The sequence below is a fragment of the Sorex fumeus genome, unplaced genomic scaffold (genome assembly GCF_029834395.1).
Source record: "Sorex fumeus unplaced genomic scaffold, SorFum_2.1 ptg000002l, whole genome shotgun sequence".
NCBI lineage: Eukaryota > Metazoa > Chordata > Mammalia > Eulipotyphla > Soricidae > Sorex > Sorex fumeus.
Genome location: NW_026606059.1, coordinates 37,772,337 through 37,796,401, shown reverse-complemented (window position 1 = coordinate 37,796,401; position 24,065 = coordinate 37,772,337). Strand labels below are relative to the sequence as shown.

The 24,065-nt window shown below is 38.1% G+C and overlaps 1 protein-coding gene across 2 annotated transcripts in view; it reads left to right on the top strand.

The window, feature by feature from the left end:
- The window catches only part of CHD7 (chromodomain helicase DNA binding protein 7), a 201,078-nt gene that overhangs the window by 113,856 nt on the left and 63,157 nt on the right, over positions 1-24,065 (top strand). For both annotated transcript variants that reach the window (XM_056129786.1, XM_056129868.1), the window contains exons 4-7: positions 9,738-9,879; positions 13,567-13,704; positions 14,750-14,815; positions 22,822-22,877. In XM_056129786.1, the coding sequence (XP_055985761.1) occupies positions 9,738-9,879; positions 13,567-13,704; positions 14,750-14,815; positions 22,822-22,877 (402 nt within the window). The remainder of the gene's footprint in view (positions 1-9,737; positions 9,880-13,566; positions 13,705-14,749; positions 14,816-22,821; positions 22,878-24,065) is intronic.

The window sequence follows — 24,065 nt, the reverse complement described above, 5'->3', positions numbered from 1 at the left end:
CTCTCTCTCTCAGATGACTTGACTCAGCTGAGAGACCAGGAGGACGCCGCCTCACTGTTTTCTAGTGCAGACCCCGATATTTGTGACAAGTAATTCTATCATTTCAGGGAAAAACTGCCCGACAACATCCTCTCCCCCCCCCCCCCCCCAACCCAAGAAATTCTGTTAACAGACTCAATGCTAGACACAAGGAGGGTTTTTCTGGAAATGTTCCTTTTAAATCTCTTTTTTGGGGGGGAAGAAGGTGCCTTTCCCAGAAGTATTGGGACCCAGGGACCACAGTCAGCAGTACTTGGCCAGGCCACAAGGACTGACAGTTTGGTGATGGGGGAAGGGTGTGTGGTGTGGGAATGGAACACAGGACCTCATGCATGCGAGGACTGGCCTCTGTTGGAACTATATCCTTAGTCCTTAAAGTGACTTTTCAGTGGAATTTTAAAGAGGGCCATGTGTCATCTCAGTAGAGGTAGTTGTAAAATTGTAGATTGGAGATAAAAAAAAAAATCCACCAGTTGATGTGGGGTGGCGTGGTGGGGCCTCAGGAGATCTGGGGACACCCATGGGAGAGTCTCAGTGAACCACATCTGTGGCTCAGTGCAAAGACCCAAGGGTGGGATCTGTGGTGCCAAGAATTACCGTGAGCCACCCTGGGGGTGCTGGCAGTCTGCAGGGCTGCATCCAACGATGCTTGAGGGGACTGTGTGGTGGCAGGAATCGAACCCTTACTGGGCTCAATCTCCTCGCTCCTGAGTATTTTTTTCCCATGAGAGCAATATCCCAGCAGTGCTGGGGTGTGTGACTCAACACTGCACACCAGGCTCCCCCCGGGCATGTGGCAACCGGGATGAAACGCAGAGCCTTGCATGTGGTAGGCATGTGCTCTAACAATTGCACTGTCTTCCTGGATCTTTTCAAGTTTTGACTGTATGAGAGTTTTACAAATGCTAAATTTGTCATTAAAGTTTTTTTTGCTAAGTGTCTTCAGCCTAGACTTTTTTTTTTTTGAGTCATTAAGATGCTTGCACAAAGTCACTGTAAAAGCAGCTGTCCTTTGACATGTCAGTACTTTCCTTCAGTCACATTCACATAGAAAATGATGGGTTTCACTTTAAAATACTTCAGTAGGGCCAGAGAGATAGTACAGCCCTTGCTTGCGCACGGCTGACCAGGGTTCGATCCAGACATCCTATACGGTTCCCCTGATCCCTGCCAAGAGTGGTTTCTGACTAACGCTGGTATGACCAAAAAACCAAAATTGAATTGAATTGAATTGAATTGAATGCTTTCAGTAAAATGTAGAATTAGTGTAAAGGACAGGACCATTTTCTCTTTAGTATTACAGGAAGAGTACCCTTTTACTTCCACTAGAAAACTAATTAGATGACCCTGATTCTGCAGGAGCATATCATCATTTCCTGGGAGTTTGGCTTCTATTATGGTGGGTGACAACAGTTTCTCTTCTTTGGTTTTATCTCTTCATAATCCACCATCCTATAGCACCTGATGAAAATATAGGTATCATTAGTGGGTTACCCAACAACTTGGCAGTTCAGGGAAGATAGTAATCTACAGAATGGGGTTTTAACTGCCACAAGTTCCCCTTGCTTTGTCCCTTCTTCCTGACTCTTTGTGGTATCTCAGAATATAGCATATGAAACCAAATATTTGCTCTACTGTTTGGCACTCGGAAAATTGCATTGAAAGGCACACCTTTGACATCTGCTTTCTAATGTTTCGTTTGTTCAGATCTTTTTGTTGTATGACAGTGCTGTCTGGGTGGTGCCATATAACCAAGTGTTTGTGTCCAGCTCTTGTGATCACATAACAGATTTCTTCATGGTATTTCTGGCAGATTTTAATTCAGCCCATAGATAAGCTTCACATTTTCAATGATAAATCATAGTTGTATGATAAGTCTTCTTTTACGCTTTGAGCTTGTATTCACTTGACTATATATTTTCTTAATTTCTAGTTGAATATTCTCAATATTAAAATGAATTTAGTTCTTTAAATAGGCTGGCCTCCCTCCCTCCCTCCCTTCCTTCTGTTTTCCTTTTTTTTTTTTTCCTTTTGGTCACACAGCTGTGCACTGAGTTTATTCTTGTTTGTCTGTGCTCAGGGATCCCTCCTATTGGTGTTCAGGGGATCATATACAGTGAAGGGATCAAACCCAGTTCTGTCATACACAATTCAAGCACCTTTTGTACTCTCTCCTGTCCTCTTTCAGGAGAGCTTTTTGCTGTGGATTTCTTCTTTCACCTTCTTTGAAAAAATGGTCAGCACTGAAGCTGTCTTCAGAACAAGGTTCAAATGGTATTGAAAGGCTATCCAGGGATGATCTGAAAGGAGCGGAAAATGTTCAAAAGAAAGTATTTTTGAGCTTAAGGATACCCCCAAAGGATAGTGCTCTGGACTCTTAAGAAGATAGACTCCCTTATAAAGTTAGACACCTGTGAGTCAGGTCTGGACTAAACATGGGCCTTGGAATCATAGTGATTCAGCTCCAGTCCAAACATCACTACATTTTGGCCTGAAGAATCTCCTGAGGTCAGCGTGATAGTACAGCAGGTATGGGCTTGCTTTGCATGCAGCACTGGGTTCAATTCCCAGCGCTACTTGTGGTCCCCGAGCCCTGCCAGGAGTGATCCCTGAGTTCAGAGCCAGGAGTAAGCCTTGACACCACCCTGTGGCCCCCAAACTAAAATAAATAAGTGACCTCTTGCACTCTCAGTTTCCCTATCCTTGGAAAGCATAGCTGTAAACGTAAAGGCAATGCATGTTGTATTTTTAAATAACATTAAGGAAAAGCAAATTATGTTTTAATGTCATCCTTTGTCTTGCCATTTCTTTCCTAAAAATTTAGTGTAATTACTTAGGAGTACTGGAGGTTGTGAGAGCTGCAAAAGGTAACAGTTTAGATGAAGTGATTTGTCTCCAGTGTTGTTCCATTCAGTGACTTTCAGAAAACATTTTTCTTAAAACTAAAACTATTATTATTTTGTGATTGAAATTATATAATTGTTCAGGAGTGAGACAGAACTTTTTTTTCTTAACTCCTTGCTCTTTTTCAACTGGGAGAGTAAGGTGAAGAATTTGTAAGTGGGGTTTCAGAATTGGGGTGGCAAGACATCTCCTTGGAATGAAACATATGGGCCCCAGGCTGCACAGCTCAGATTACCCCCCGGCTGGCACTGCCTAGGACCTTATTTCTGTCTCCCTTTCCGGCCATGGGTTCTGTGCTCTAGGTTCTCTTGTGGAGAATCTCAGACCTAAGTGGGCCTCGGAGCACTCCTGGTGTCTCCGCCAAGAGACTGCGAGTTGCCTTTGTGCAAAGCTGTTGATGTCTGGATTTATTAACTGACATGCAAAGTTTGTCTCATCTCATTAATTTATTAGTTTTCTCATTAGTTTATTCTATTACTATGTTGCATTCCAATTTCAGCCATAGGAGTTTGTTTAAAATTTTAATTCTCTCGCTGCATTTATACTCCTTTATATAATCTTTTACATTTTATGCTGCCTTAATTGATCCTTTTAAATGCAGTACCTTGTCCCAATTTTACTATGCCTTTTTAATTTTCTGTGTTTATTCTTTAAAAACAAAGCTTTTACTCTTGGAACCATTCCCTGAAATGCTCCCTCCACCCCATCAAATGTGCAATGACACGTTCAGGGGTTATCTGCTTCTCGGGGTCAGACTCAGAGTCCTGCACATGGTAGGCATATACTCTGCTACTTGAGACATCTCCCCAACCAGAATAAGTGTATACTTTTAAGTAAAGAGACTAGATGTTCTCTCTACAGCTTATTATAGCAGCCTCAATTTTCTAGAATTACTATATGTTACAAATGTCTTATGTCATGAAGACATCAGGTTCAATGCACTATTTTTAAATAGCCCTTTGAGCACATAAAGTACAAGAATAGGTTTCAATACCTTATAATCATCTAAAAGATTATAGTGTGATATTGTGTGTGTGTGTGTGTGTGTGTGTGTGTTTGTGTATTGGGGAGGGTGTGAGAGCTGCTTTTGTTTTGGCGCTACATCTAGTGGTGCTCAGGATTTACTCCTCCATCAGTTCTCAAGGATCACTCCTGAGTACAGTGCTGTGCTTGGGGAACCATTCAGGGTGCCAGGAATTGGATATGGGTCAGCTGTGTTGTAGACAAGGACCCTACCTGCTCTTCTCTCTCCAATCCTGACATATTTCATATAAAAGATCTGATTAAGAATTCCTTTCCATTATTCAGTATCTATACTAACATCTTCTCACCATGTTTTGTTCTATTTCCTAACACTTTTAACTTACTTCCAAACTTTTTTTTTGTTTTGAGGACTTAGATATATTAACTGATGCTGATTAGTGTATTACTTCATTCTAGCTGACATTCTAGTAAGTTCTGGCACTTTGCATTAATTTTCTCATAAAAGGGACTGGAGCAATACTACAGTAAGTAGTGACCTGGGTTTAGTTCCTGGCATCCCATATGGTCCTCAGAGCACTACCAGGAATAAAGTCTGAATGCAGAGCCAGGAGTAATCCCTGAACATTGCCAAGTGTGGCTCAAACATCCTCAATTCCCTCAAAAAGTTTGTCATTAAAAAACCCTATAGTATTTTCCATTAGAAATATCTAGTTATCTATGTGCTGTATCGAAGCACTGCAGCACTGTCCTCCCGTTGTTCATTGATTTGCTCGAGCAGGCCCAGTAACGTCTCCATTGTGAGACTTTGTTGTTACTCTGTTTGTCATATTGAATACGTCACAGGTAGCTTGCCAGGCTTTGCCGTGCAGGCGAGATACTCTCGGTAGCTTATGCTGTATCTTAGCTCAGAAAAATTTATCCAACACCAAGTCAGTTAGTGCTACTCAGTCCATCATTTGACCTCTATAGAAACAAGAAGTGGAGTAATGACTCCTTTAAAATAGGAGATTTGAACTGTTCCTCCATTTGACACATACTCATCTCTGAAAACAGAATTTGTGTTCTCATACTTTGTCTATCAGGGTTCTCCTCTAGATGGTCTTATGCTTCGATCACACTGGGAACAATTGCAGAACTTTAGAGGTTGGTCTGGTAGAAGTAATCTTAACTCTGAACTTTGTACAAGTTTCATGATTAAATGTGAAATGTTAGTAGAGCAGGTGGAGGAACAGTGGTACTTCAAATTGTTAGCAATATTCCTGCAACAGTATGCTCCTTTTGAGATTGCAAGGGTTTGTCTAGCTTACAGAGGAGGTAGCACTGCATCTCATTTGCATTAGTAGTAATGGAAGATAAGGATCAGGAAATGAAAAAAACTTTGTGAGTGAGAGAGGGAAGTATGCTAGAGGTACTGGTTTTGATAAGTTTCACACTATTTTATTTGTACCTTTAACACCATTTTACTGAGTTTCATAGGTGTTTCATCTTAAAGATAGAATCTCTGTAAGGTTTTCTTAACGAGTTTATGAAAAAGACAATAGTAGTGCCTAGCTCATAGTAAGGGCTTTACACATGTAAATGCTTGTTCCTGCTATTACACTGCGTAGTTGACTAGACTAGCTAGCATTTGTTAGTATACTACATGTACAAGTACTGGGAACACGAGTAAATGAGACTGCTTCTCCTCTGTTTGAGCTGATAGTCGGTGAGAAGCATTCTCTCTTTATCTCACATATGTGCACACTCACGTATATCCCAACTTGGGTTTTAATATATTGCAGTAATGTTACCAGTACCTTTGTATATTTTAAATATCCCTGGTGTGTGCTACATCATGTAACACAGGTGGAGTAAAACCTTAGTAATTCAGACTGGTGGTCATACATGCTTCAGATGACCTTGTATGTCAAAACCTGAGACTCTCAGAACACTAACCTATGTGAAATTGTACTTGAAGCAATTTAATCCTGCAAGATTTGCATTTTAATTGGTCATTCTGGTGGTGTGGGTGTGTTGGGTTTAGGGCTGTTATTTTGGTGACAGTATCATGTTGCTCTTGTAGGCAGTGTGGGAGGAAGAGAAGGGTCAGAGTAATCAGGGAAGAAATGATTTCTCTGGGATTAGGGTGCTTCAGGACCAGAATTGCAAAGTGTTCCTGGACATACCTTCTCATTTGTACATCACTAATAGAAGTTAGCATTGGCTAACTGAGTAGCCATCACTACAACCATTGGAAATCCATTGAGGTTTTCTCTCTACCAGAAACCCAGGGGCCTCATTCCTAATATTGTAATGTCAGTTTAAGATATATTTCTTATTAATACTCTGCTTCCCATCTGGAAGAACTGCCCTCTGTGTGCATTCAGGTTCTCTAAATCGTTATTTGGAAGAGCAGTGACCATCCATATGGCTCTGTTTTGACTTTAACAATATAAAAGACTACCCTGAACCTTACTGTCACTATCACTGTCCTCCCGTTGTTCATCGATTTGCTCGAGCGGGCCCAGTAACATCTCTATTTTGAGACTTGTTGTTACTGTGTTTGGCATATTGAATATACTCTCGGTAGTTTGCTGAGCTTTCCGAGAGGGGCGGAGGAATCGAACCCTGCTTGGCAGAACTGGCTGCGCGCAAGGCAAATGCCCTACCGCTGTGCTGTCGCTCTAGCCCACCCTGAACTTTACAGATTTTAATAACGACTGGATGTCGGATATGTGTTCTCTCCGTGGCAGTCCAGTAGTAGTCTGTGAACTGAGGCCAGTGAGGCAGTTGTGATTGTTGAGAAGTGAAATGACAGGCATATGAACTGTAGGTTATGGAAATGAGTGGCCTTTGGGATTGTTTGCTTGGTTCTTCTCTTAGCTAGTGTTGAGGAATGCTGAGAAGGGATTTTCCTTCTATTCAGGTTTCTTAGGTGAAGTGGAGTCCTGTCTATAAGCCTCTAGTTAATTCAACTCAAGTGGGTCTGAGCCACAGCCAGTGAGTACGTTCCCACACCTCCCGGTTGAAGTTTCTACTTCCTTGCCTTCCAGGTGTGTGTGAAAGGTGATCATTTGCGCCAGATCAAAATTCTTATTTATTATGTAGTTTAAACCTCATCATAACTCTTGGAGGAAGATCCACAAGATGAATTTACTTAACTTATTTTGTGGATGAGGAAACTGAGACTGAGTGACTATTCCTTAATAAGTGACTTCTCCAACGTCACAGATAGGGTAGAAGGGGGCAGAGTTGGATCTTGAATTTAGGTGTTTCTGACTAAAATAAGTTCTTTTGAGCAGCATTCTGTATTACCCGCATTTTTTTTTAAAAAAAGAATGTATCCTGATGTTGGCACTTTTTGGAGGAGGGGAGCAGTTTTAATATAACGCGTAACTGGAAGTTCGTGTTAGCTTATTACTGTAAAGTGGCAGCAAGGCATTTTAATTTAAATAAATCTATCTAGTCCTTAATTGTATTGTCTTCGAGTTGACATTTAAGTTTTTTGTATTTTTGCATTCTTGGTGTGTTTCTGATTTGTATACTGTTGTCTTGAGAAAACGTTAGCATGGAAATGCTTAGCTGTCTCTGAGCAACGTTGGAAGCATTAGGTCCAGTGACTTTAGAAATCTTTCAGTCATCAGATCTGGGACTTGTGCTTCCCTGGGCTACAGGCTTTTTGTCTAAGCATTTGGAGAGGTCCTGTCTGACTTGGAGCAGTCTTAGAGATCTCGTGTACTTCACGCTTGAGAAAGGCAGATGAGAATTGCTTGGCACTTCTCTTTTTCAGCCAGTCGGTGTTTTATCAGACCTGTGCTCCGGTGGGCTTCAGGACAGTAAGCCTGTCGCTTCTATAGGACAGTTGACACAGGCCATAGTAACCCACTAAATTAAACTGTGTACTTTGCTCTGGAGCATCGAGGTCACCCTGAAACGCACTCACTGCCAACTTCCTCTACCTGGCAGTGGTTCAACTCTGTGACAGGCCTACCTCTGATTTAAACAAATTTGAGAAATATGTAAAGTTTTGGAAGCAGTTTTGCACTGATTTGATAAAAGAAACCACAAAACACTGCAGCGCAGGTGTTGAGAATGTTTGAAAGCTGATTGAGGGAAGCAGATGGCTTTAGTCAGTGGCATCCAGCCAAAAGAGCAGGTGCTGGTCATGTGACCGCTGGTTACCAGGGTAATCTGATTGCTCTTGGCGTGCAGATGAAAGGAAAGGGGCCCAGCGTTCAGCTGTAGTATTGTATAATTTGTGGCAGTTAGAGCGGAAATAAATGCTGGAAATGGAGCCTCATAGTAGGGGAGACTTCTGTCCATGTGTAGCGTAAACACTAGGACAGTTGGATGAAGAACTGTTGTATGGATTTTTTTAAATTAAAAAATATTACGCTTTCTATGGATCTTTTGAGGATTTAAAGTTTTAGAACACTGTCTTTAAAAGAAATAATAAAAAGAACTCTTTAAACCTAACTGCCATTCGCCATCATCTTGAATTGTCAATTCAACATTATGTGACTATTTACTATGTTAGAATATTAACACAGCAAAATAAAAACAAACTCTTTAGCATTTAAAAATAGTTTGAGATTATTCAATATTAGATTTATTTTAAATTATTCATTCAATAAATACACTCACTTATTGCAGACATAGAATTTGAGGTGAGCTTTGGATGCTTCATTCAATAAATTAACAAATACTTTTGAAATATTTACAAGCATCTTGTTCTCCTTTTTGCTAGCAGTGGATGCTGGAAAAAATTGTTTAATAATGCATTCTGTGAGCATACTTTCCTGGGAATTTACTAACTTCAATAGACTTGTTTTAGAAAACATTTTTGAAATATTATTTTGTTTTTTAAACTTATTTGAATTTTAGGCTCTCTAGAAATGTAAATATAATACTTACTGAGGTTAAATTACTTTAAATGTTGTGTAATAAATAATAATTGATACCAGAAAACCATGAACTAGTTTAAAAATTGAAATAGGAGGTATAACTAAGTGTACTTTCTAAAAACTGTTCAATATGCTAATGCTGATGGTATACTTAAATTAATTTAAAAAAACCTTTTTTCCCCTTAGAGTTCATTTTTGTCTTTTAACTTATATTACATTTAAATCCTGTTCAGGTTTGACAGAAGCGTATTGTGGAAATACACTTTAATTATTGGTGTTGCTTTGCTGTATTTTGTGTTTCAGAAGCCAAGCCTTTGGGGGAAAAGGCTATTGTGACTATCTGAAAAATTGCCTAGTACTGAAATAAAGCTTATTTTTAATTAGGTATACACAACTAAAAGTATATAGAACAAGAAACTCATATTTTATATTTTAAACATTGAAAATTTACAGTAAAAATGTAGCTAGATGATATAGGACATCTTGTAGTACTGGTCAAAAGGGGGCTTACATAGGATTATTAAAACTATATGTAAAAATATAAAGAAGAATATAACATTGAAGTTTTTAAAAAATATTCGTCTTAAGAGCTTGATAGTAAAACTACTTTTCAATTTGAGTTTGCATTATGGCTTGGTGTTTGACAGGGCTTGTCTATAGGTGAATGAATGTATTATATGAGGTGTTAGAAGTTTTTTGCATACAATTTCTCTTTAATTAAGTCGGATATTTGCTAAAGGTCAGCAATGAGGGGGTTGCCATAAAAACTTAATGGAGAATACCATTTAACTCTAAATGGCCAACACACATTGATTTATCAGTTGTCATTGATACTTTAGGTATATTAAATGTGGGAAATATAAAGCATGGGGCATGTGTTAAACCTCATTAAAAAGTGAACACTAAGTAATCCACTTTGAATTCTAGTAATAAGAAACCTGATTCAGAAGCAAGTGCTTTGAAGAAAAAGGTCAACAAGGGAAAAACAGAAGGTTCTGAAAATTCAGACTTAGACAAAACACCCCCACCATCTCCTCCTCCTGAAGAAGATGAGGACTCAGGTGTTCAGGTAATACTATTATTCTATCCCTGAGCCTTGGCTGTTCATCATGGGTAACTCTAGCTGCATATCTAGTACTCTAGTTCTCCCCTGTCTTTGTTGTAGAGCTGCTTTAAAGGTGCTTTTATTGTTGTCTGGAACACTAGATCTATAGTGATGAGAGCTGGGGGCCGACATGACATTAAACCTCTGACTTCTTGGTTTTGCCAGCTTTGCTTCTATAATATAAAATGGGGGGGGGGGATTTATTTCTATCAGTATAGCTTTTTGATGTCCATGTATGTAATTGTTATTGCCAATGTATTGATTCACTTTTTTCATATTTCAAATTTTTTCTGAAGTTCAGTTCTTGTCACTTTAAAATTTATGTTGCAGAATAAAAAAAAACAAAACCGTTGTGATCTGTAGCCCATTTTAAGGTTTCTGACATCTGATCATGAGAGATAGAATGTATTTATGTGATATAAAAGTTTTGTACACAAGTTACTGACTTTATAGATGACAACACTGCAGACTTTGTGTTAGGGTCTCCTAACTTTCAAAAAATTAATGGGAATCAGTGATAAAAGTAGCTCTGAGTAAAGGTTAGGAATTTAGGTTCTTGTGTGTAAAGCACACGGCTTTCACTGATTGGATTGTAAGGTATGGTGGGGGTGAGGGCACCACGTGACTGTTAAAAACTATTTCCTTGTTAGGGTCCCTGGAAGGATGCCAGTATAGCCCACTGGGATGGCTGGGAATGCAGCTTCTGTGAATGACATCCAAGTAACCAAAGAACAAAGTTATGAGGCGTTCTGCTAGAATAGGAAGCCAACCCCCAGAAGCTTGCTTTTTTTCTTTCAGTACATATTTGGAACTTTCTACTCATTGCCCTACCAGTCACTTAAAAGTCAAAAACAAAGTATTTGCAGTTTAAAGCTGTATTTGAAAGAACTTTAGGTAGATGTCTTATTTTTGAGTACAACCTGTAACTTCACAGTATAATTTAAACTAAGAGGACCTGAGAGGGAGAGAAGAGAGAAAATGCGATTGTGGTTTGGTTGGTTCTATAACTAACATAGTGATAACATTGACAGTTCGGTTAGCTTTGTAATTCCTCACCACTTACACAGTATTAACAACATAGTAGTAAGGTAAGTAGATGCCTTTTCTAATGATTTTGAATTTCATTTTTTTGTGTTTGAGTGTTTTTTCCCTGAATAGTGTTTGTTTAAACTAGGACCTTCATCGCAGTAGCTTTTGGACAATGCTAAGACCTATTTATACAAGTCAAGAAATGGTGTTGTTATTATTTCACAAATCATTGATGCTCTCTGTCTTAAGACTATTAGTGCAAACTCCCAGTGGGTTTTATGAAAATGGGTCTTACAGTTTTGGTTTTTTTTTTTCCTCTGCATTTTGTTACAGAAAAGAGTTAATCAGTTCAAAAGATGAAAGGTGTATCCTTTCTGATTTGCTAGTCTTCAGCTATAAAGGGTTCTGTAAGTAATAGGAGCAACCACACAGGTAGATCTGACTTTGAAGGCAGACTTCTGTTGGTGTCTGACAGAAAATGATTCTGACTGCTTGTGTGTTTTTTTCTTGAAGCACACGCATAATGGACCTAGGGTCAAAGTTCTTGAGATTTATGATTCATTCAAACTTAGTAAATGCCATAAAATTTTAACAGACTCAGAATTATATTAAATTTTAACAAAACACTACCACAATGAGATTATGGAAATACTTAAATCTTCTCCAGAAAACTTGCTTAAGTAATCCACATCTAGTGAGCTTACCTATTATTTTAGTTTCAAGTTAACATTTTAGAGTTATGGTTTAATGCAATTCTTAGATAGTATACTGATTCAAAGGATTTTTCAAATCATAGATTTGAAAGAGATCACAATAAAAGCATATTATGTAATACATAATTTAATTTTATAGTGGGAAGTTGGAAATACACTTATATGTAAGATAAGCGAGCTTAAGATAGTCATCATTAAAATAATTAGGAGTCCCTTTAAAAGTTATATTTTGTAATTGTTAGAAAAATTATTAATTTAAATATTACTTTTCTCAGTATTTGAGTATTGCAAGTGTACAATTTCTTGCCTTTCATCAGAGTTTTAAAAAATAGATGTGTTATTTTAGCAGTATCTTAATATTATCACATGCACATATTAATGAAGTTATTTTTTCCCACTTAATTGACAAAACCATGTTATTATAAAGAAGGTCAAACTGTATCGAATTATTTTGAACAAAAAGTACAAACCCCTTCCAGATCCATCTGCTTTTATTCCCTAGAATGATTTGTTGTGTGCCTTTATTTTCTTGTTAGTGGAAACATATATACACATTTACATTTTAGATAATAGCCATGGGATTAAGTACACAAGACACACATCTTGTCTTTCTCTTGAGGAATTTGTATATTGACCCACACATTCAAATAGATAAATAAGGATATTTGACATTAAAAATAGAATTTACGTGATATTAATTTTGTGAGTTGTTTTTTCTTTTATTTAACTATTTATCTTGCAGATAGTCCCAAAACTTGTAGTTTATTTAGAAGTACCATTGTTGGGACAATGGGTGGAGAGAGTACTTTCCCTAGTCATTTACAATGAATTCACTTAGAAGTTCCTTTAAACAATTTAGACCATTTTAATTAGGACCAAGATTTAAATGCACACCTTCTGTTTAAATGCCCCTATAAAATGTCACAGGCACCTTGGATAATATAACCATATTTAAATAAAATTTTGTAGCTCACAGATTATTTTCTAATGCTTCACTTTTTTTTAATTTGAGGGAGTATTTTTAAATATGTAAAAATGGAATAATAAATCTTGATAAACCCGCCATTCAACTTCTGTGTTGTCTTCACTTTTGAGCAGCACACTGAATGAGAAATAAGATTTGTTATTTCCAATTCCTGTCGAAGTTCACATCAGTACATGAAGCACAGCCATGGCTATTCTATGCACATTCCAAATTCTGTCCCATTTCTATTCTGTTCATTGATACTGTGGTGTGCACAGGGTTCAGGTTATCTGCATACCTTAAGATAAATTTTTAAATGCATATATTTGGGGTCCAGAGAAATAGCATAGGGATTAAGACAGATGGCTTGTGTGTGATCTACCCCAGTTCATTGCCAGTAGTTATTTCCATTTCCTCTACTCCTCTTCCTTCTTTTACCCCTTCCCCTCTCTCCCCTGCCCTCTCCTTCCCTTCCTCCCCTTCTCTTTCCTTCAGGAATTACTTCTGGTGGGCTCAGGATACCATGTGGGATGCTGGAGATAAAACCCCGATTGGCAACATGCAAGACAAGCACCTGCTGTACTATGACTCTGGTCCCCCAGTTGTTATTTCTTGCATTATGTGATCCCCTGGTATCTGCAGGTGCAGCCCTGGAAGCTTTTGAGCACCCCTAGTGTTGCTTACCTGATCACAGGACCAAATTTTGGGGCTCCAGCATTGAATCCCAGGTCCAGTTGGCCAAAAATTGCTGCGAAGGTCTCACTTCCTGCACCCACCCTCTCTCCCCCCCGCCCCCGCTCTGCATTTCCAGTCTTCTGAGCTTAGTTTGGGGGTCTGCCGTGCCTCTCCTCTACCCCAGTACTTCTATCTTATCATTCTGAAAAGTTATAAAGAGCATCAGTGGTTGCTCTGTAAACTCACCCTTGTTGGGTTCTGTTTTATTAGAAGAGACGGTCCAGCAGGCAGGTGAAAAGAAAGAGATACACTGAAGACCTGGAATTCAAGATTTCTGACGAGGAGGCAGATGATGCAGATGCTGCTGGGAGGGACTCCCCTTCGAACACCTCACAGTCCGAGCAGCAGGTCAGCATCCTGGTCAGTGTGGCGGGCGCGTGCACGTCCTAAAAGACACAGTGGACGTCTGTGGCTGGAATTGGACTTTAAGCTGGGAAGTATTCATGTAACGTTGGTTAAGATACTCCGGGAACTTGCTTAATAGGGTCTTTTTTTTAAATGCTCTGCTCACTAAAATTTATTTTTATACAAGCCTCTGATATGTAATTTGACACAATTTTGGAGGATTAATGGTCTATGTTGAGGAAGAGTCAGAGCTAGGATGCCAGGCAGCTGAATTTACCTCTGAGAATTCAATGCTGTAGCTTCTGGGACTTTAATAAACCACTCAAGCTTGTCTCCTGCTGTTAGGCACTGTAAGAACCCCTTTATGAAATTACTGCCTTGTAGTACCCAGCAGGGCATACTTTATTCTCTGTGCAATGTAAATGATGGATAAAATAGTTTGTATAAAATATGGTAGTAATGTATGATTGATTATTGTAAAGGTTTTCTTAAAAAAATAGAAAAATGCCCTTCTTACCGTGATTGTACATTAGTTAACAAACTGGTAACCCCTTGAATAGGAAGTTAAATATAGTTTTGTGTTTTATTTGGTAATTTGTGCAGTATTAGTATGTTACATAATGCTTTATGTGTGACCTCCATAGATAAAAGCTGCCTACAATAACAGAATGATGAGTATATTTACCCCATGGGTATAGATGAGGAAAAGTTGTATTTTTGACTGATATCATGCAGAGATTATTTTCTCTTGGCAGCTGGAGTTTCTGAATGCTCTCTAGCTTTCAGAACCCATGCTAGTCCACGTAATTAAACCACATAATCATGAAGCAATAAACACAGATCTTCCTTTACCACTCTGCAAAGTGTGATTTTTGTTCTTTTCCATTGTATTTCTCACTGGTGACTTTGTCCTCAGTACTTTATAGGCTATGATTTTTTAAAGGGTATGTAGGCAGATTCAAAATTCAAAAGGGAATAATGTTTTTGTGTTGTATCTTAGAATGAATTGTTTTTAATTTTCATTGATTTATTTTACTTTATTTTTTAGGAATCTGTTGATGCAGAAGGTCCAGTGGTTGAGAAAATCATGAGTAGTCGTTCAGTGAAAAAACAGGTAAGTGCCATTTGGAGTGCTCAACATGCATGGTGGATGTATATTATATAATGCAAAAACTCCATTATTTTTTGCTTTATAATTAATTTCCTTTGAAATTTTCAGTATTGAAAATACAACTTCTAGTTATATTCCTAATCACATCTGACTTTTATAATTTTTTCGGATGTTGACTCTCAGATGAAATAAAATGTATCCAAAATTAGTGCTATATAACAGCATTTTCAATTTTTTGTGATCAGAACTTTTATGATCATCATAACTTTCTAATATGCAGTATGATGATATTTACTATAGTCGCTATACTATACATTATATTTCCATGATTTACTTATTTTACATCTAGAAATGGTTCTTTTTGTAGTCACTAATTCATTTTCCCACCCGTCTCATTCCCTGTCTGTGCCAACTACCAAATCTGTTCTCTGTGTGTTTGATTTTTTATTTGTGTTGGTCTTCATATAGAGAGTGAAACAGCATTTGTCATCCCTATATGATTTCCAGTTACCATACTGCCCTCAAAGTCCATCCTTATGAGCACAGATGTAAAGGTTTTCTTCTTTCTTTTATGGCTAAGTAATATTCCATTGTATATGCATATGGATTGGTGGTTCCTATAGACTATATGTCATATAGCTAGAGTTATTTCCTATAGACAATATCATAAAGCTACCGTAAATGTGTAGTAAGATCTGCCATCCAGATTTGTGTCATTGTACTGTTATGTCAGTCACACAACAAAGAAATTGCCTAAATGATTTCTCTACACGTAACCCTGTAAAACTCACATGAGATATGATATATGAATCAAGTGATTCATGACTATATTTATATCACATTTTCTTTATTGATCTTTGATGGATATTCAGGTTGTTTCAAATGACTTGTCAATTATGCTACAATGAACCTTGGAATAGTGCATATGTCTTTTTGGGTCAGTTTTTTTTATTTACTTTTTTTTTCTTTCACCACACTCAGTCTCACTCAGGTTATACTCCTGGCTCTGTGTCAGAGATCACTCAGACAGATCTCAGGGGCCCCTGTGTGCTGCGAAGGATTGAACCGGGATTGGCTGTGTGCAAGACCAGTAACCTATCAGTTGTACTATCTCTCCAGTCCAGTATTTTCTTTTTCGTTTGGATAGATACACAGATGCGAGATTGCTAAATCCTATAGTAGTTTTGTTTTATATATTTTTTGGATTTGTAGGCCACACCCAGCAGTGTTCAGGGCCTTTTCCTCACTCTTCTCAGGGGGCCGTATATAGTGCCAGGGATCAAACTGGGGTTGGCTTCTGCTTTGCCAGCATCTTACCTTCTGAACTATCTCGCCCCCAGTATTTCTATTTTTAATTTTGTGTAACTGGCATACTCTTTTTCCAAGTGTCTGTACCAATTTACATTTTCACTAACAGTGTAAAGGTTTCCTTTTTACTGCTGCCTTACAATTTGGTATTGTCCTTTTGATAATAGCTTTTACAGCGAATGTGAAGTGATACTTCATTGTGATTTTTGACTTGAATTTCCCTGATCACTGGTGATATTGAATATCATTTCACATGCCATTTGGCTGTCTGTATATCTTCTTTGGAAACATGTCTTCTCCCCATTGTTTGAACAGTTTATATTTTCTACTATTGTTTTGTTGTTTTGTGGTGGTCATGGTGCTCAGGGCTGACTCCTAGCTCTGTACTTACGATCACTCCTAGAATGCAACACTGGGAATTGAACTGTTGTTCCACTATTTGTAAGGCAAGCACTTTAACTCCTGTGCTACAATTCTGGCTCCTGCTAATGAGTTTTTGGAATTTAAAAATACATATTTTGGGTATTTACTCTTTAGCAGATGAGCAATCTGCAAATATTTTCTTCCATTCAATAGATTGCCTTTTCAATTTGTTCATTTTCTTTGCAGTACAGAAGCTGTTTTGTTTTATTTGGTTCTATTTGTTATTCTGCTTTCTGGGATAAGAAGCTGCTCAAGTCTCCAAAGGAAATGTATTAGAGAACTTTGAGAGTTCCACAGTTATTATTCATAAAAATCACAAACTTGGATTCATCTTTCATCTTTCTTTAGAAATGTTTCTTCTACCTTTTACCCCAGGATGGAACTTTTTATTTCTCACTGAAGCAAATGGGTGGTTTTCCATACTTTTTTAAAAAATGTATTTAAAAGTATACAAGTGGAATTTATTAATATTTGTCTTAATACAGAAATAAAACATAAGCTGTTTCCAGTGTGACTTCTGAAGAGAATATGATACATTCTTCAAAGTTATTAAAAATTAATGTTGTGGGGCTGGAGAGAGAGAGTACAGTGAGTAGAGGATTTGCCTTACACACGGCTGACCCAGGTTCTATCCCTGGCACCCCCTAGGGTCCCCCAGGCCCAACAGGAGTGATCCCTGATTGCAGAGCCAGGAGCAAGCCCTGAGTACCACCAGGCCACAAACACCCTCACATCCTTCCCCCATGTTGATTTGCAAAGTTGAGCAGTAAGTGTCTGACTTCACTAGTCTGATAACTTTTTTTTCCTTAAACTTTTATTAGTGAAGCACCATGAGGTACAGTTGTAGACTTACAAATTTTTGTGCTTGGGTTTCAGTTATACAATGATCGAATACCCATCCCTCCACCAGTGCCCATTCTCCACCACCACTGATTCCAGTATCCCTCCCACCCCCCATCCCCCCTATCCCACCCTACCTCTGTGGCAGGGCATTCCTTTCATTATCTCTCTCCTTTTGAGTGCTGTGGTTTGCAAAAGAGACATTGAGTGGCAATCATGTTCGGTCTATAGTCTACTCTCATCACGCATCTCCCATCATGAGAGAATCCTTCCAACACCCTTTATTTGGTTCTCCCTTCTCTATCTGAGCTTCCTTCTCCACTAGTCTGATAACTTTTTCATCTTGGGACATAAGTACTCTGACAAATAATTCCAGTAACAATGTGTTTTCTTTTCCTGTTGAAAATCCGCTACTTCATCTCAGCCAGCTTCCCTCTTGCATCAAAAAATGGTGTATTTTGTTTGAAAGATTATATAAATACTCATCCATTTACATATTTCAGTATACAGTTTTTGTTCTTTCTAGAAAGTGTTCACCTTTAGACAGAGGTATCTTTAGTCACCATTTTTTTTTTAAGGTTTTCAAGGTGGATAAAGTACAGCTTCAGAGTTTTGACGTATAAAATAAACTTTCTTTCAATGGGAAAAATTATAGAAATAGTATAACTTAACAGTGAGAGAGGTTACGATTGGAAACTATACCAACTAAAAATTCTTTGAAAATGTTACTGTAACAGCAGTAAAATTCTTGCTGTCTTTGTTGCAGTAGTTTTCTGTTTTGTTATTTAAAGTGTGGTCATGTTAGAATATGTAAGTCTCGTTCCTATAGCAATAATCAAGAGCAACATGTCAAGTTATTTTCCAGCTGAGAACAGGGAGTATGGAGTGGCTGGCTGGTGACTCTTTTAACACGAGGATTTCCTCTCTAATGAATTAAATGATAAAATCTCAACCAAATTTCCCACCTGTTCAAGTATAAATGAGCACTATTTAACTCATTAGAAAGGTTGCAGTTTTGTCCTACTAATGACTCTAGAATGGTTAATTTGTGAATTATAGATATATGGCGGAATTTAAATACTTGACATGCTTTAAAGAATAGTCCCCTTCACTGAATTGAAGTGACTTGTTTGAGTAAATAGCATGTGGTTTGGATGGGATATATTAATTTTCATCCAATTGATAGTGCTTCAGTAAGCATACTCAGCAGGTTTGGGGGTTGCAAATTATAATTAGCTCTATTATTCTGAGCTACTTAGTCTGTGCATTATGTAGGACATTGCTTTCTGTTCTGCCTCTGTCATGTCAGTGCTTCCTCACTTCCAGTCCCCCGGCTCAATATCCTTTAAAAGTAGGTACCTAGAGTTTAGAATAGGTATTATTACCATTTATAGGCAGATGGAATTTATTCTTATTATAGAAGTTTAAAAATCACTGGAATTGTACTTGAAGGTATTTGCTGAATTGATGGTTTAGGGTAAAGAAAATATAGTGGGAAATTTTCTTTCAAAGGGGAGCTATACCTTGGGGAATGATTTGAAACAAGAATGTGGAGCTCATTGAATTGCTTATAGATTATTGATTGGTATTTCATTAAAGGTCACTGAAAAACTATTAGAATGTTATAAATATTAGCAAGTGTTAACTTTTTAAAACTTAATTTATTTCTTGAAATAAATTTACTTGAGCTATCAGCTTTAACTAACACTGGAGGGAAATATGGCAAATAGAAACAAAAGGAAATTTGAGATTTTCCTGTGGATTCTAGCTATGCTTGCTGGTGTTTCCTATTACCATGAATAATTGAAGATCTAGCTCTGAGAAGGTGCCTTTATCTCCCCTTGGCAGCATGATGGAAACGGGCTGTGAGCTCACAGTGCCGACCGTCCATGGGGTTGGCACGTAGTGGGGATCAGCTAGGAGTTCTCACTGTTGGTTGACCTCATCACCATCACCTAACTAGGGCAGTCTGTTTTGGTGGTAGTTGTGCAATGTACAGAGCTCTGCCGACAGATTCTGTTGGTTTCAGCGCCCCATTGCAGCTAGGGATTCCTGGGCATTTATGTTGTCCTAAACCCAAATTAATATGAGAAAGGGACATAACTAATACTTGTATTTGCATTTTAAAGTAGATTTAAGGGGGGAATTTTTAATTGTAGAAATAATGGGATTTTTTCCCCTCTTTCTTAATTTTCATGTAGTTCTCTCTGCTTTTAGTCACCTCTTTGGGAATAGTAATTATATATACATATATATATAAAATGTGTGTGTATGTGTATACATATATATGTATTTCACACAGTTTTAAAAGAAGATCCTTAAAATTTGTCCTGTTTTTAAGTTACCTACATTATACATGAATGCATGTATGTATACACATATATACACACAAATATATATGTATAATTTTTAAAAGCTTATTTTTAAGTTACAGGGAGTTTTAAAAAATTTTTTGACAGAATTCAGTAGCAAAAAAATTAGTATGTAAAGATGACAGAACTCTTCGTCCCAGTGATTACAGCTAATTTTCTCCCAAAGCAAATGGATTTGGTATCTTTGGTAGAATATATAGTAGGTTGGATCAGAAGTAAGAGGGAGGTTGTGAAGCAGGAGTACAGTGGGTAGGGCACTTGCCTTTTACAGGCTGTCCTGCTAGGAGTAATTCCTGAGTACAGAGACAGGAGTAACCCTTGAGCATCACCGGTTGTGGCCCAACACTCTCCCCCCACCCCACCCTCTCCAAAAAAAAAAAAGTAAGAGGGATTCAGAACCTTCAATTACCTTGTTGATACATTTGTCAAGGTATTTTCTCATCCTTTTCTGTACTGTAACTAAAATTTCGTCTCTTACATGTCTGGTTTAGTTTTTTTCCCTCCAGTATGATTGCTTAATTCACTAACAGGATTTTTAAAAAAAGATTGCTCATTCTTTCAGACTATATATAAGATTCACATTTGATGGATAATTGTTTTGGAATCCAGGTGACTAGAAGACTTGATAAATTATCGTTTGATTATGATTTCTGGTTCATGTGAACAATGGAACAGTAAGGCTTAATATGTGTAGAACTTAAATTTCATGTGAACAATAAAGATTTTGATTGACGAGTGTTGGAGTCTAATGAAAATATACACGTTTCTCAGGGACATTTTGTGGAACACATAAAATTACTTTAGAGGGCTCTCAAATCTAATGCTTTTGCTGCCCAGTAAATAAGTTTGAGTGCATTTTTTGTTACACAGAAATAAATCCTTTATTCGGTTATTCATTAAATATGCATATTATAGAATGGTTTCTGAAAATCAGGTGCAGAGGTATATAAGGGTTGGGCTGATTTCAACTCTCATCAGAGGCTACCATTTAGTGAATAATTAAAATGGTACTCTCAGGGCTTATGAATTCACAAACTGATTTTGTTGTTGTTGTTAATAAAGTAGACAGGGTTGATTTGACATTTATATGAAATGAATGGTACAAAACACAATTCGATGGGCAAGAAAATGGTCATCATTTGTGTGGGACCAGTTGAACAAAGCGCAAGCTTATAATTTGGGACATCTGAAAGAAATAGGTCCAGGAGCAATCCTTCACCAGCTCCAGGTGCTACCAAGTGATGTCTCCAAACCTAATTGTTTCCCCTCAGACAGCTCTGGACCCTCTTGTTAGGCTTCTCCACAGCAGGTTCCCACAGGGAGTAACTGATGATAACAAGAAAATGGGTATTAATGAGAGTCAGAGGCAGACAGATGATGGCTCTAAGAGTCAGGGCTTTCTGGGAACAGAATTCAGAGAGAATGAAATCCATCTTTACTGTTAAAGAGTTGATCCTGTGGGCTTTGTGCTCATTTCAAAATCATGGGTTGGTGAAGATCATTTTGAATGAGATGGAAGAAGGGTCAGTAGAGGAAGAGCGATCAGGAAGAAGGAAATCAGCAAGTAATGGAACATTGAAATTATAAAGCTTGTTTTTGGAGAAGGTGCTCCAAATAAGTGCTCAGGGGCCAAGGGACCACTCTCAGTGGTACCATCCCAGATAGGAGTTCTTTCTCTAGCCTAACAACGCAGTGCTGCACACACCCATCAGTGCTAGAGAGCCACTAAGGGTATACGTGGTGATGCTCAAGGGAGAGGCTCCACCCAGCAGTGTTTGAGGATCATGCTGAACTGGGAATTGAATGTGGGGCCTAATGCACAAATACAGTTCTGGAAGTTTCTGGACCACTGGGGCAGAACCAGGTATTAATTGATTTACGCACACTCCTGAATATCCTATTTTCCTATTGGTGATATCTGGACAAGTGGAAAAAAACTGCCTAAAATTTAAGTTTGAGGGATACACATAAGAGTTTCAAAGAAAAGTTAAAATTCACGATCTTTGCCAATAATTAGAAGATTAGGGGTTGGAACAGATCCTGTGCCGTTCTTTGCTCCTTTGTCCTCTGCCATGTTCCTACTTGCTTTCATTTTCTTTGCAGCATCACTGAGGCAGCTTAGCAGCCAAATGTGACCTTCAAGGCAGGCTTGGGTGCTCTTGTTAGAGTATAAAAGCAATCTCTAAATATCTGTAAGTGGTGTTTATGTTTTACATCCCTGATAGATATGATCAAATGTTCTAAAAGAAAATGACATATTACAGCTTGTTTAAATCTAAAACCTAAAGGGACCAAAAAAAAATTATTGAAAGAGACAATGCAAATAGCATCTTCTGCATATATTCCAGTAGTTAAGAATCAAGAGAGATACTGCTGATAATCTTACTACTGAACTCTTGATCTGACTAATGCATATCAAAATTTCAACCTTATCTAAATGTAGTATTTGGAGTATTGATTTTATATGGCTGCTGTAGGTGCGAGACATCTCGTCTCAGAGATTTTTTTTAACTGTTCCATTGAGTAAAACTAAAGCTGTGATAGTGATGCGCTGAAATTACAGCATAAGAACAAGGTTTAGTTTTATATGGTTTCTTGTTTAGAGTTATTAACTATATGGAGGAATAAATGTCTTTTAAATATTTTAAAACATTACAAAACCCACAATGTAAAGTTGCCATGAGGCAGCCAAAAATAATACATATGGCATTCAGGAGAGCAGTTGCTAATTGGCTGCTGCCTGAGAAAATGGTACACTTGGCGTCTACTTAACACTGTGGGTTTGGCAGAAAGCCAAATTTGGGGTCAGGTTGTTGTGAATGAAGCTGCATGTGGTTAGGGAGGAGTTAAAGTGATTCATGTCTTCGGAGCTGTAGCACTTCAAGCAGCATGCAGAGGCCTAAGCTTGTCAGGCTCCATCTCCCTGGCCTCCCACCAGCTCACAAGGTGCTCCTCCTCCCACAACATCCTATGCCACTTTCCCCTTCATGTGAGTGAACATCATTGCACTTGGAATCTTTTAGTACATGGTTTTAAGCATGAGCCTGACATTTTCTTTTGTTGCAGAAGGAATCTGGAGAGGAAGTAGAAGTTGAGGAATTCTATGTGAAATACAAAAACTTGTAAGTAGATTGTGATTGTCTTGATAAGTTGGGGAATATGTTTTCAAGCTGTTAAACACTTTAAAATAACTGGTGTTATTAAAAACTTGGGTCAATTAAAAACTTGGGAACTTCTGGTTTGGTTTATTTAGGCACATTGGTCTACTAACTTTTGTATCTTTGCAATTCTGTGAATTTTATTTTTTGGACAACATGTACTTAGCATGCCTAGTTGCATATATGACTTAACTTGTGTATGACCAACAAGGTATTTTTTATTTTTAGTCCAATGATCTTTTTTCCACCACAGTTGAAAAGTTGTTCACGGTTGGGTTTCAGTCATACAATGTTCCAAGGCCCATCCTTTCACCATTGTGCATTTCCCACCACCAGTGCCCCAGTTTCCCTCTAGCCCTCACCCCTTCCTTGCCTCGTGGCAGGCGTCCTCCCCCCTTTTGGAGATTATGGTTCGCAACACAGGTGCTGAAGGTTATCATATATCCCTTTACCTACTTTCAGCATTCATTTCTTGTCCAGCGTGATCATTTCTAACTGTTACTGTCATAGTGGTCCCTTCTCTATCCTAACTGCCCTCTATCCCCTCCCCTCCACCCCTCCCCACACACACACACACACACACACTTGGGCCAAACTTCCAGCCATGGACCAGTTTTCCTATCCCCTGCTTTTTCTCTCCTTGGATATTAGTCTCATAACAAGTCCCTTTTTAGAGAGGACAAAATTCATACTGTAATAGAAAAATGATCAAAGTAATATTTATTTTTCCTCTGAAAATAAATTTTACTGTGGGGCCACTCTCCTCCTTTCTCGGGCATATGGGATGCCGAACGTTTCTGATGAGAACTTCACTATTGGACAGAGGCTCTTAGAAAATGGACATCACTCACATTTGAAGGTGCAGTGTGCTGTGGTTTATGTGTCTATGAGTTGTTCCACCCCTAATTTTTGTTTAGAGAATTTGAATTTTATAGCTTAAGAAACTGAATTGAAAACCACCGACAGTTGTTGTTCTGCATTGCAGATGTCGGCCGTCTACCAAGTCTAAACACATTTTGATGAGCCAGCCTTTAGTTTTAAGAATCAATCAGTAGAAATCCTGCAAAGAAAAATGGGACTATTTTTTAGACTAAATAGCAATCACAGAAGAAGACAAAATCATTCGTTGATAATGTAAAAATTATATTTACT